At 36.8% G+C, this 13456-nt stretch overlaps 2 protein-coding genes across 4 annotated transcripts in view; both read right to left on the reverse strand.

Annotated features, from left to right (window-relative positions):
- LOC111621942 (endoribonuclease Dicer-like) overlaps positions 1–13456 on the reverse strand; it is a 120866-nt gene that overhangs the window by 11660 nt on the left and 95750 nt on the right. For both annotated transcript variants that reach the window (XM_023364192.1, XM_023364193.1), the window contains exons 9-10: positions 11701–11871; positions 652–874 (exon numbers count right to left, since the gene is read on the reverse strand). In XM_023364192.1, the coding sequence (XP_023219960.1) occupies positions 652–874; positions 11701–11871 (394 nt within the window). The remainder of the gene's footprint in view (positions 1–651; positions 875–11700; positions 11872–13456) is intronic.
- On the reverse strand, positions 5181–7698 carry LOC111621943 (hapless 2-like). 2 transcript variants are annotated; one of them, XM_023364195.1, is made up of 10 exons: positions 7507–7698; positions 7323–7445; positions 7126–7256; positions 7017–7059; positions 6483–6739; positions 6318–6418; positions 6088–6247; positions 5860–6022; positions 5664–5793; positions 5181–5599 (listed from the first exon to the last, which is right to left on the reverse strand). In XM_023364195.1, exons 5-10 carry the CDS (start codon positions 6727–6729, stop codon positions 5435–5437), a joined length of 966 nt encoding a protein of 321 aa, XP_023219963.1. In that variant the 5' UTR covers positions 6730–6739; positions 7017–7059; positions 7126–7256; positions 7323–7445; positions 7507–7698; the 3' UTR covers positions 5181–5434. The 2 variants fall into 2 exon arrangements, with proteins under 2 accessions (XP_023219963.1, XP_023219962.1); XM_023364194.1 differs by having other exon boundaries at positions 6483–6706; positions 6768–7059.

Raw genomic sequence — 13456 nt, forward strand, 5'->3', positions numbered from 1 at the left:
TGTAATATCTAGCAGTTTTTGTGCTTTCTCTCTACTCCTTGTATAAGCTGGATTTAGGCATAACAGTCCCTTGGTCAATTTGTATTTCAGTGGCAACTTTTTCAACAATTTGGTGGTTAAAACTCAAGCAATTTGCAGTCTTTTCAAATTTCTAATATCACTCTGTCAGTTACTCCCTTCCTTCTAACATTTCTAATTTTCCAGTCTTTAGTGACATATCCAAGATCTGCTGTATGTACTGTACACAGACGCACATCAGTAATGGAACTCAGAATGTTTTAATTTACTATTTGAAATCTACAATCACAGGGTCAGAACAGACTTTAATTAAAGAAATAGTTAAAAAGGTGATAGGTGTCAAGAAATTATTTACTAAGAAGTGACCATTAATTTCATATTCCTATTAAAAGAAATAAAAGAAAAGTATTCATCAAAAAACATCTCCCATCTCTGCATTAAATGAAGTTTTATTTAATTTTTTTCAACAGATTAATGAGAAAAATAAAAATTTTTTATATTACTTATTTCTAAAAACAGACTAAAATTTCCTTATAATAATTTTCTAACCAATACTTTCAAAATAAATTCAAAACATAACTCTTTATGAAATACTATATAAAACAATCTTAATATGGAAAAAATTTTAATTACCATTTTTTATAATTGGAACAATATATAGAGAGAACTCGGCTGTTTTTGGATCAAACTGAAATCTTTTAGTATCTATTTGAAGAATTTCTGTAAATATATATTGATGAAATACTTGGATAGCACATAACTGATCATTACTGAATTTCATACAAGTTTTTACAGATTCAATATTTATATCAATTTTCAGTGCAGTTTTTGCTGTGAAAACTGGAAATCCAAAAAACTGAAAATAAATAAAAAATTAGTATAATAAAATTACAGCAAAATTTATTTGTGTTTTTTTGTAATAAGTTAGATTACACAATAAAATACATGAAACTTATTCTAATTCTTATAACTAAATAAATGTGATTAGTAAAAGGCAAATTATAGAAAAGGAAAATATTGTAAAGGATAGAGACAAAAGGAACAGAAGTTCTTCATTGTTTGATTGACAAGAAACAGTACCTGAAAGAAGGTTGACTTCCCTTCCCCATTTTTTTTTGTTTTGGTAGACTCCATTTGGCAGCTCCAACCTTTCATCATTAGACAAAAATGTCCTTTAGTTATAAGCATAAATTTTGCTAGAGAGGACAAACCACACAAGGAGCATACCAGTAATTGACTATTTCAACTTTATTACACCAGGAAATGCATTTCAAACCTTCTGCCCCTCCTCAATCCTTTATTACAGATCTTTGTCTATTTCTTAGTTACATTAGGCTATGGTTACTATGGATGCGAATTCTGATGAAATTTTGTTCTGACGAGTACATCCGAAATCCTCATCAGAACAAGGTGGTTACACTGTGAGCATTTTCTGATAGTCAGTACATTTCTGCCTCCCAGCAAAATGGACAAACTTGAGTTTTATTTTCTTGAAAATCCGTTGATTAATTAATTAATTAAGTTATTGTTGATAGGTGGTGGGAAAACAGAGCATGTTAACCACTTATTTTCCACAAGAGACGATAAGGGAGAGGTTCCAAATGTTATATCAAGATTTGTGTGAACAACCCACAAAAGTTTTTCGAGTATTTCAGTATGAGAGCTACCTCTGCTGAGAAATATCTTTGTTTAATAGTTTTTGTCTTTCATGTCCCACAAACACTTATTACGGAACACAATACTAATCAATTTATCAATATCCATGTTGAAAAACCAAAACACTTGAAATTCAACGTCAGAACGCATGAACAAATCAAACTCGTTTGAACGCTCAAATGGTTCTGACTACATCGTGCGTGTTCTGACATGCCCTTCACTGCCAAAGTAAACACTCTCATTGGAAAACATGTATTTGTTTGTTAGGACGAATTCGTCAGAACAAAATTTCGTCAGAATTCACATCCATAGTAACCGTAGCCTTAGTGACCACTAGATGAAAGAAATAGTCAAAGATCTGTAATAAAGGATTGAGAAGGGGCAGAAAGTTTGAAATGCATTTCCTGGTGTAATAAAGTTGAAACAGTCAATTACTGTTATGCTCCTTGTGTGGTTTGTCATCTCCGGCAAAATTTATACTTATATCTAAAGGATCTGTCAAGAGAATGAGTAGCATAAACAAAAATGTCCTCACATATGCCAATAAATCATTAATCCTCAGTTCTGATAAATTGTGACAACACTGTTTGGACAATCATGAGACAAACATTTTGGTCCAGGTGCTTGAAAACTACCTTCCTGTCAAACACAACCTTGGAATTTGTTTGAACTTGCAAATATCCACTTTATTCACTGCTCTTAAATTCAGATCTTCCAAGAAAACACATGGTTACAAGAGTTCTCTCTCTCTTTTTTTTTTCTCAACACCTTCCCTTCTGCTCTCATACCATCACTCTTCCTTTGTCCCCACTTGAAGCACAAATCTTTTTAAAATTTCTGCAGTCCTCAACAGATCTCTATATCTGTCTAACCAGTTCTCCCCAAAAGTTAAGAGTCTAATCTAAGAAAGGGTTGGATATGGGGAAAGAATGATAGAAAAAGAAAACATGTGATAGAGAACTGTTTTAGGATAATAAAAAAGAAAGGACAGCAAAACATGAAAAAGGAGAAAAGTAAGAATAAGAAAAGAACCTTTTCAAACTAAATAAGCTAAACATGAAGCAGCCACAAACTAAACTATTGCTGTGCCATATGAAATAACACATTATTACAGTTAGAAAAATATGACAAAGTGAAAAGAGATGTACATATACTGAACAAGAAATATGAGAAAATAGAATGTGCTCTTTGATAATATCTGAGTTACTTTATAAATTGCAATTTTGTGTCCTAATCAATTTCAGTTATGTGCAAAATGAATGTAGAGATGCATAAAAGCAAAACTCATAATCTCTACAATGAATGAAAATAAAACTTGTTTTTTGTTGTGGTGAATGATAAAGTTTGCTGTTTAATTTATGCCTTTTTGTCATTACCCAAAAAAGTAACTTGAATCATCAATTACCATGCAGTAAAATATAATTGTTTTGTGGCATAATTATATAAAAAAGAATAAAAATGTGATGGTAGATCAGTGTGTTTGACACATAAAAGCCAATCACAACCCATTATAGTCTGATTTATTTCAAGACACTAACTTTTATATTTGAAATGAAAATTTTGAAACTGAATGAAAAATATCACAATAGAGAATTTTAAATTGAAATTCTGTTACAAAAATTGACAGAAAACTTTTTATTTATTTATTACATTTAAGCTTCCAAATAAATAGGTTACCAGATTTTTAAGCTCTCAGAAAAATTAAATCTATACTAATATTATAAAGAGGTAATGTTTGTAAGTAAGTAAGTAAGTTTGGATGTAGTGGGTAATCTCTGAAACTACTCATCCGATTTCAAAAATTCTTTCACCAATATTTAGAATGGAACTTCAGGGTGGACATAGGCTGTATATTATTCCGTAAACATTCATATAAATTAAAACATATCATCTAGGGCTAAGGCTTCTATGTTCAACAGATGGGAGTACGACGCCTAAGTTTGCTTTTCTGTGAGGCTACGAGTACGACGCCCTAATTTTGCTTTTCTGTGAGGCATTATGCTTTTCTGTGAGGATGAACTAAAGCAGATCATCATCTATCTATATAAATAAAAATGTAATGTTCGTTTGTTCCTACCAATTCCTTTGAAATTTTGACACAATGCTGCATTCGAATGCGCATGTGTTTTTATATAATATACATGTCAAAATTTCCCGCACTGGGGGGGGGAGAGATGGACAGGATTAAGGCTTACTGTAAAGAACTCTGCTTCTATTTATACTATTTTAAATGTGGTTTTTTGCGTTTTTGATTGCATTTTAATAGGGTACGTCAAGAGAATGTACACTATGAAGGGATTTTTCGAAAAATTCCCCCCACGGGGGAAGTGTTATACATTTATAACAGATATATTTTGAGCCACAACAACGCGTGACGGGGTCAGCTAGTTTTATTATAAAAGTAACAACGGAATAAAGTTGAAGTTTAATAAATTTTATAGCTGTACTTATTTAATTCCCTGTAGAAAAGAATTAAATTTCGTTTATATTGGAAACTGCCCTCATTTAGCAACTTTCTTATCCCTGGCAAACTGCACGTATTAGTTAAACTTTTCTAAAAAGCAAATAACTTTTTTCTACGGGAAATAAAATTTTTCTGGACAGAACGGCCAAATGGATAAAACATCATTTTCATTCAGTCGGGCGCGCGACATTTACCAATGCGGCAAATGTTCGGGATTAGCCAAATCTACCCGAATGTTCGCAGTTTTCCCACTCGAACGCATCGAAGCGGACAAATATTCGTCCCGGCTACGTACAGAACATTGGACGAATAGGCGCCAATATGTTGTTTGGCAACAGCGCGTCTATAACAACTTCGGGCTTTAAACTCGATCGATCGTTGTCCGAGATTGCCGGATCCCTAAAAAGGTAGACCGACATATACGGGTATACCTCGACTTACGTCGTTTGTCAAAAAAGTAGACGGAAAAATAAAAATCAAGTTTAAGTCATTTTATTCGACTTTACGTCCGTCCGCTACAAATATCCGAGTCGTAATATCACCAGAAAAACGTTTAAAGCGCATAAAATCCTATTAAAATATTGTCGCGGGAACAAACGGCAATCAGTCGTTAGAAACACAAAGGAATTTATTAACTCAGACAATGTACAACTGCAGCTTGCAGTAGGAGAACAAGGAGCCCTCTCAGCCTGACAGCTGGCTGTTATATCCTACAGAGACGTGGTAATTGGTTGGTATTTACATAAGTTCTCAGACCGGGAGAACTTACCCACACAAAAAAAAACTTGCATCAGTGAGGGTTGAACCGGCGACCTCTGCTCGATAGGCCGAGCCGCTAACCTCTACCCCACGAATGACACGGTGGGAAGAGCAAGCCGCGGCAATATATACAAGTATGTACTGTATTTACAGCGCACGCATTGGTAAATTTAGATTAATTTTTTCTGTACTCTATTAAAAACTAAAATTTATTTGTAAGCTTAAAATAGATCCTTATTAACCATATATTATTAAAAATGCACTAATAAATAAAATGCAGAACCGGGAATGGTAATTTACGGTTTAGCCTAGCGACGAGTAGATTCGACTTAGGTCGCCTCTCCCGGAACCAATTACCGACGTAAGGCCAGGTATACCTGTATTAGTAATTAAGATGCCAGGGTGGTAAACAACGTAAGGTGACCGTAAAATTCTTCTCTATTTTCATTTGCGATATTTTAACGTTGCCAAATGACGGAAGAGCCAAGAAAATTTTAAAGGGAACGAAAACTCGGATTTATTCTCTTAAGCCAGCCATTATCGAATGGAAGTCGAAAGTTCTTTCGCCATTCTTTCCACTCGCGCTTTGGCCTCCACGTAACTACGCATGGAAAGAGAATTGGCCAGTTTTTCTCCGTCCGAAAATCTCTGGCGTAAATAGAGTTTCTCCTCTCTGTATTCTGGTCGTTCCTCCGAATAAGCCTGAAATTAAAGTCGGTTCAGTCGATTTACAGGACACGGAATTGCCGTTTATCGAATCGTTTACTTTTCGGTCCCTCCTCCATCCCACCACCGTAACGTAGATGGAATGCAACAATAGAAATGGCCAAACGAAGAAGAAGAGCAGGTTCAGCGCCGACTCCGCTTGGTAGCTTATCGTTCGAACCCGTTCTCTCCTGAAAATAAAACACGATGTTACACTTTTATATCATCGTCGAAAGTAAGAAGAAGCGACGTTTTACGTGTCCGGGTGAACGGGATGTCCGTCTTCGAACACTACTCTGGCTTCCCTTAGCTCCGGTTCCCAGTAACGGGCGATCTTCCTCCTGCCAAATAGACAGCTCTTTATGCCGAAGTGTCCGGCTGCCGGCCACAGGGTCAGCCTAACAATTTCCTTGGCTAATCCTGAAAAGACAGAGGAGAAGAGAAGAACTAGGGGAAAAGAGTTACAAAAACTAAAACTAACTTACCTAGAACCAGGAAGACGACGATTACCGCCGACGCCATTCTCAGTCTAATAGCGAAGTGGGGCGTCGGACGACCAGCCGTCACCGGAAGCGAACCCCGAAAACCGGAAGAAGCGAACGCTTTCTGGGAGATGGAACGACACCGAAAGCCGTCGTCACCGCACTGAAGAGAAAAAGCCAATAAAAAAGCAGCCGAAGAGCCACCGAAAGGCGGGAGAAAACGAAAAACTCACCGAACATCGACAATACTGATAGCAAGAACAGTAACGTCCTCTTCGGAAGAGCGCTTCTCTGGAGGCCACCGTCCGTCCACTTCGGACCGACCTCACTTCCACTAGGAAAAGATTGGTCATGGAATCTTTTTGGTCGGTTTCGAAACTGCGACCGAAGGGACTTACCCGAACAAGAGAATTCCGAGATCCGGGCCGAGTCGAGAGAAAGGTCCAGGACGACGCTTCTGGAGGATTGGGGAGAGACCGAGACGCTGGAGGTACGGGACGAACAGTCAGTCGCGGATACGGAGAAAGAGGCCGGAGCCAGACCCGTGTTGGTGACCAGCGCGACGATAATCGGCACTCTTCCAAAGTATTTGGTGACGACGAACGATATTTGGGCCCGACGGCTAAAGGAGCAACGGTCAGCCATGCAGAAAATCCTAAAGAAAAACCGGCAAGAGAACTCACCCCGGAGACAGGACGCTGACGTTGGCGGCGTTCATCTCTAGACGCAGACGAGCGGAAGAATTTCCAGACATTTCCAGGGCCAACCAGTGACGTCGGCGGGCTCCGTCCACCAGGAGGGGCCGGCGCGAAGGTTGGGCGTAGAAGCGCAGAAGATAATCGCCCTTCAGTCCGGCGCGCAGTTTGGCCTGCGGAATTTCCGTCGGTACCATAGAATTTGCGGTGGTTGGAAAGATAAGCGAAAATACTCACCCTGTCTCGAGTCCACAGGTCCAACGGTTGATTCTTCAGACATCTAATGGGAAAGAAGAGGTTAGAAAGGATAAATTAGAATAAAGCGTAAGAAGAGAGAGACACTCGCGATCCTCGGGCTTTCAGGCATTTGTTCTTCTGCCGGTAGAAGGCTTCGTACGAAACGCCAATTTTGTCGCAGGAGGTTCCCGATTCGTCTAGAGAGGATTCGGGCACCAGCAAATAGTCGTCGGCACCATCCTGCAACGACCGTGGGAAAAATCATTTGAATTCGGACACGATAAGATAAATACCTGAAAAAGATACCTGGAAAAGCGGAGGTATATCTTCTGCGCCCAGTTCGGGGCTGGGAGCGGGTATCAGCAATCGACGGTTATCGAGGCGGAGCGCGTCTTCTGGCGGGGAGGGAGGAAAATATTCGACGGTCAACTGAAAACGGGAATTTTGTTAAGGAAGAAAGACGAGAAGAATGAAGAAAGAGGAGGATTACCGATTTCTCCTTTCTCCGAGTGGTTCGGCTTCCCACTGACAGTTGTCCGTCGATCACTCTCCTCCAGACGGTGGAACCCGCGGACGTCTCCGTTCTGGCGTAAATATCGAGATAGACGGCTCTACGAATTTCCGGTTGGCCTAGAGACGTCACTAAATACCTGAATCGAATTATGCCACCTATTTACTTCCATACGCTTCATTTATTTAAAATTATTGTAGTTTAATATTTTTAAATGATATTTTCAAAGGATTAATAGCTATTTTAGGTAAGGGTGCCTTTCTTTTTTTATATTATTATCGCGCCATTTGCTTCTTCGAAATGCGCTTTTGTTACCAGAATATGGACGCGTGCGTCCGATTATCCGGCGTTACGGACGTGGAGGAAACCCGGAAAACTCCACCTGGCCAGGCGCGAATCCACCACCGAAGTGCCAGTGTTGGGGAACGAAGACCGCTCGGCCACTGTCGGGTCCCTTTTGGATCTCTTGGCTTTACTTAACGACTGTCATCCAGTTTCGGCGCTAGCGGAGTCTTACCTGGCCACGCTACTAGCTCTAAAGTAGGATGCGGCGGTTATTAGGTGAAACAAAAAAAACGAATTTTCTTAAAACGACCTTAAGCGGAGAAATAAAATTGAACGGGATAATTTGGATAAGAATGTCTGTTAAAGCCGAATGTTAGCTTGTGTAAAGTACATCGGGCGGCAAATTCTTTCAAATGGCATTCTACACCAAATCTTTTCTAAAGTTGGCTTCCCGGCGCCTCCTTTCCTTTTCTTCGTCTCTTGGCTGACAAATCGACGCTTTTCTTGGATGTCTTTACTCCGGAATACGCAAAGTATATCCCGCCGGTCCGCTTCTTCGCATAAATGGTAACCACGTATTGGAGATTAAGCAATCTTTCTGCTATTTGTTTAGTTTTTACAAGGGCCTGGTGACCGACACCGAGTGTATTTCTTGGCCATCTCTTTTGGAATACATTAAAGTTTCCGCCAATAGCTGCGCTAATCTACCGCATCGCTTAGCTTTCTTATTCTATCCACTATCCGGCCATAATTTTTTTTTTTTAACTCTTTCCACCCCGCGGACACTAGGAGAGTCTCTTTTAGCGGGCTCGTTACGGGTTCGGCCGGGCCCACGATAATATACATTATACAATATGGGTTCGGCGGCCGGGTGGGGAGGGACGGTATCCGGACGGACCACCCCCGANTGTTGTCATCATTTCTGGTAGTAGCATGATTTCACATTCATAAAAGTTTTGATTGTTGCTTACAAAAAACTGATCCAAGTGATTTTTGACATTGTCATTTCACGTAAATGTCTTACAGTTAAAAAAAATTTGTATAGACCGGAACAAGTAATAATCTGAGTGTGCTCAATCTGGCGAATATGGTTGGTGTGATAGCAGGTCCCATCTAAGTTATAACAGTTTCTGACCAGTTACCAAACTTGTGTGAAATTTGATATTATCATGGTAAAACACTATACCTGTTTTGTTGATCAATTCTGGCCACCTTTTCTGTTTGATGATATTACTCAATTTGTTTACTCTATGGCAGTACACTTTTGAACCAATTGTTAAATTGTCTGGTAAAAGCTAAAAAAAATTACCTTAAAATCCCACCAGAGAGCATCTCTCTTTAAGAATATCTGGAACCCATATATCAAGCTTTGAAATGAAACCAATTTGTTTCAAATAATCATAAACAGTTCAATTTGACAAATTTAATCTCTTAGTAATTTCATGTGTTGTTATTTGGCAGTTTGCTTCAATCAGTACCTTTATTTTGTTTTCATTGGCTTCAACTAGCCATCCAGAATGTGGTGCATCTTCAATATTGAAATTGCCAGAACGAAATTTTGTAAACCAGTTTTGGCACTGTCGTTCTGTCAATACATCTTCTCCATACACGTCACACAATTTTTTTCTCGCTTGAACAGCATTCTTACTTTTTCAGTAATAAAAGAGCAAAATATGCCGAAAATGCTGCTTTCGATCTTACATATTTAATAGGACACAAAAAATAAACAATTGCACAAAATCAAACAAAATTTTTTACAAATAAGCCTTAAAATGCTAGCTGTCAAAATATATAATGATAATACAGTTTAAAATGAAAATGGCAGGAAAAGTACGACTAATCTGTCTAGTGGTAAAAAAAAAACAAAATTACTTTCCGAACAACCCAATAAAATTTGTTAATTTAAATATATTTCACTATTAAAATCAGCAAAATCTCAATAGATAGGTGACACTCAAATAAAGTAAAATCAATTAACCATGATAAAATCTGTTCAAATTGAGTTAATAGGTTTAACATGCTATAATACTTGAAATGATACTGTCACTTAATATGTTTTGCTTCCAGTTCCTTACTTATATTTTAAATCTAATGTGCACTTCATTTCTCAACTTCTCAAAAAGTTGAAAAAGGTGCACATTAAAATAGAATAAATACTGTACAATAATATCTTTACAAGAGAGACTCTTAATGACATTTTTCAAAAATAATGACAAAGGGAAAAATTTACTTTTAGTTAAAATAGTGACCAGTTCTAAAGTCTGCAATCATAAATTGCAAGCATTGCTGAAGTATAGATGGAAGAAGTAGACTGAGAATAGATCTCTTTTTGCTCTGGTATATCAATATTATAAATTCACTATGCATTCTGATATAAGATATTAATATATACCGTCTTTAGTGGACTCAAAGTAATGTGTGAGGCCCCAGAAATAGCCCCCCCAAAAAGAAAGACATGTAAAAATTTGTTAAGTTCAATCGTCAAGAAAACAAATTATATAAGTGTCAAATCGGCGACACCGGACTTTGACGTCAACGCTCATAAAGAGTAGAGGGAAAAACAAAATTTTAGATTTAGAAAAAGAAAATTTAAAAAGTTAAGATGCAGTTTAGAAAGCAAAATGAAACTAGAAAAAATATCAAAATGAGTGTAGGTGTCATAGTCAACAATTAAACACAATCAGAGTCTAAAAGATGGTGTCAGATAAACCATCTCCAGCTGACCTTTCCCGCAAACTTTACAAAGCTCCATTTACACCTGGAGACAATTAGAAAACGATGATGTAAGGTCTGTCCAATTAGCAAAAAGCTGATCTCGAAAAACTTATAAAAACACCAATTCCAAGGACAATGAGATTTCCACTAGACTTCTGTTGTGTTCATGTATCTCTGTTTTTTTGTACCTCTGTTCATCTTTTGTGTACTGTCTCTCAAAACTTCGAACATTTTTCTCAACACTGTCCAAGGGCCCCTACGACACTGGACCAGATCGCCGCCAAAAACCCCTTTGAAACAGGACCAGATCGCCACCAAAAACTCCTACGACACAGGACCTGATCACAACCAAAATTCCTACAACACAGGACCAGATCGGATCCGAAGACATCTTAAAGTTCGGAATCTAAGGACCTTCCCTACGAAAAAATTTATGTAAACATTTTTGATCAAGAATAAACAGTTTGCCTCTGTAAAACACTTGTCTTTTGCTGCCTCTCAAAACCACCACCCACATACGCTTAGACCTTAGACCATCCCGATGGTAGGGAATAAAATTCCTCCCTAATCGGCGTTCTTACAAATGAAATGTAGTAAAAATTTCAATAGCATAAAAGTAACTGCTAAGTTAAAGTAACAAAATATTATACTAAGTATAAATTGGGGTGTTGATGCTGGACAAAATTAATTAGCCTAAAATCATTTCTAAAAAAATGCTTATTTTATAATAAATGATACTGTCTGATTTAAAATCAGGCTTATAGTTCAACTACTTAATTGTAAAGATATTACATAATTTGGACTAAATGCAGATGGTTAAGCTGCCAGCTTGTGTTAAATTTCACAACTATAAATAAATTTATAATATAATGTTAGAAAAGATCAGTCTAAAGCAGGACACAAACCAGCAACTCCAGCTTACAGTACAGATCATTGCCAATTATGTTAGCCAAATCTCTAGCCAATCTTTGTTTCCAGACAAATTAATTTTCAAGATATGACTCACTATTAAGTATTTATATGAAATTATAAATACTTTGGTTACTTAACTTAGTAGTTACTTTCATAATATTAAAAATATTTATAATTAATAAAACAGAAGTAAATCAGAATTATAAATGTTGAATTGTAAGATTTAAATCATTAATTTATCTTAAAATAATTGCTATTAACTGTTGGAAATTGTTTTGTTGTTAAAATTCCATATTCACTTGTTCCGTTTTCAACATTTTCAGCATCTCGTAATATTCCCAAGTTATTAACTGAAGAAAATTTCATATGAACAGTATATAGAAAACAAGTATCGTGCTCTGTAGGTAAACTTTTTTGTAGAAGATCTGGAATCTGAAATAAAAATAAATAATTTTAACGAAGCATTTATACAGTCGAACCTCCGAACAACGGACACTGACTGAATCTGTTTTTTTTTTAATGGCCGTTGTTTACAGGTTATTTTGTATTCCTTTTTTTTGTTTCTGAGAAAATAACAACCGTTTACAGGTGGCCTTTTTTAAGAGGTGGCCGTTATTGGAGGTTCAACAGAACATAAGTTTAAAAAAAAAAAAAAAAAAGTTAATCGTAATTACGCTAAACTGTTTAATTTTAATTACTGTTTNAATATTTAGAATGGAACTTCAGGGTGGACATAGGGTGTATATTATTCCGTTAAATACATTTATAATAGATACATTTTGAGCCACAACAACGCGTGGCAGAGTCTGTTAGTATAGTGTATACATGGTGAATAATTAACATTTATATGGTAAATATATATCATATATATCTAAGGAGTTTATAAGCAAGGAATTAGATTTGAATTTAAATAATTGTCTTAAAAAATAGTCCTCATTTAGCAGTGGCGTGCCGTCCATGGAAGCTGTGGAAGCACTGCTTCCCTTGTATTTTCTAAAATATAAAAATAATCACACAATATGTATTTATATTTTAACATACTTTGAATTAATTAAAATTAAGATACATAATGTAGTTATAATAAAATATTATTACAAATTTCTATACTGTATGTGAAAAATTGATAAAATTGCTATTGTACAGTTGACCCCCTATAACGTTGTTTCNCTTTAGAACAGGTGTGGCCAAACTATTATCCCTTAGGGGTTACTTTTTTGGTAAAATGTAGTCTGCGGGCGACTATGAATATGGGCAAACAATTTTAAAATTTTTATATGCGCATGCATTAACATTCATTTGCATTGTTCATCGGGATAAATACAAACAGTATGGGTACGTTGCAAAGACAGTCTATTATTGTAAGAATAGATTATCAAATTAAGATTTTTAAACATTAATTTAAATGAAAGCAAATTGTTCAACTTTAGCTTCGCGGGCTACTTTCAAAACCTTTGCAGTCGACTGGTCGACCACGGTCTACGTGTTGGCCATCCCTGCTTTAGAACAAAAGACTACAGGTCAGAAACCCTGGCAGTGGAATTAGCCCAATTTCAACATGATCCATTAAAGAATATAAATATGCATTTAAACTAGGGGTCCCCAAACTTTTTATCCCGTCGACCCCTTTATAGAATATTTGCCTTCTTATTGACCCCCAGATTATGTATTTAACAAAAACATCAAATCATTTTTGCATTTCTGATGTTCAGCGATAAGGAGACCTGCATAACAACCCACAAAAGAATTTATAGTTCCCATCTATATATATAATCGAAATGAATTGATAATGATGATAATAATATCTCTCCCATGGTCACCACCTGGTCGTGGTAGGAGAGCCCAGTAATTTTACTGAACCATACAGCAATGCAGGCTGGAGCACAAGCTCCTGGCAGGGACACCCATGCCAGTAAGGTCTATGGGGAGAAATGAAGCTAAGAGTGACCACACACTCACATTCTGTGGAGATATTTATTATGCTAGTAACCAGATCTAAGTATGATACCTCAAATAAAGT

This window comes from Centruroides sculpturatus, unplaced genomic scaffold (assembly GCF_000671375.1).
Source record: "Centruroides sculpturatus isolate CEXI.00-Female unplaced genomic scaffold, Cexi_2.0 scaffold31, whole genome shotgun sequence".
In the NCBI taxonomy this organism is placed as follows: domain Eukaryota; kingdom Metazoa; phylum Arthropoda; class Arachnida; order Scorpiones; family Buthidae; genus Centruroides; species Centruroides sculpturatus.

Coding starts and splice junctions, on each gene's coding strand:
- LOC111621943 (XM_023364194.1), bottom strand. CDS start 6,976: ATGGTACCGACGGAAATTCCGCAGGCCAAACTGCGCGCCGGACTGAAG. Junction 6,419..6,482: donor CTCGGAATTCTCTTGTTCGG/GTAAGTCCCTTC, acceptor ATCTTTTCCTAG/TGGAAGTGAGGTCGGTCCGA. Junction 6,023..6,087: donor CGTCGTCTTCCTGGTTCTAG/GTAAGTTAGTTT, acceptor CTGTCTTTTCAG/GATTAGCCAAGGAAATTGTT.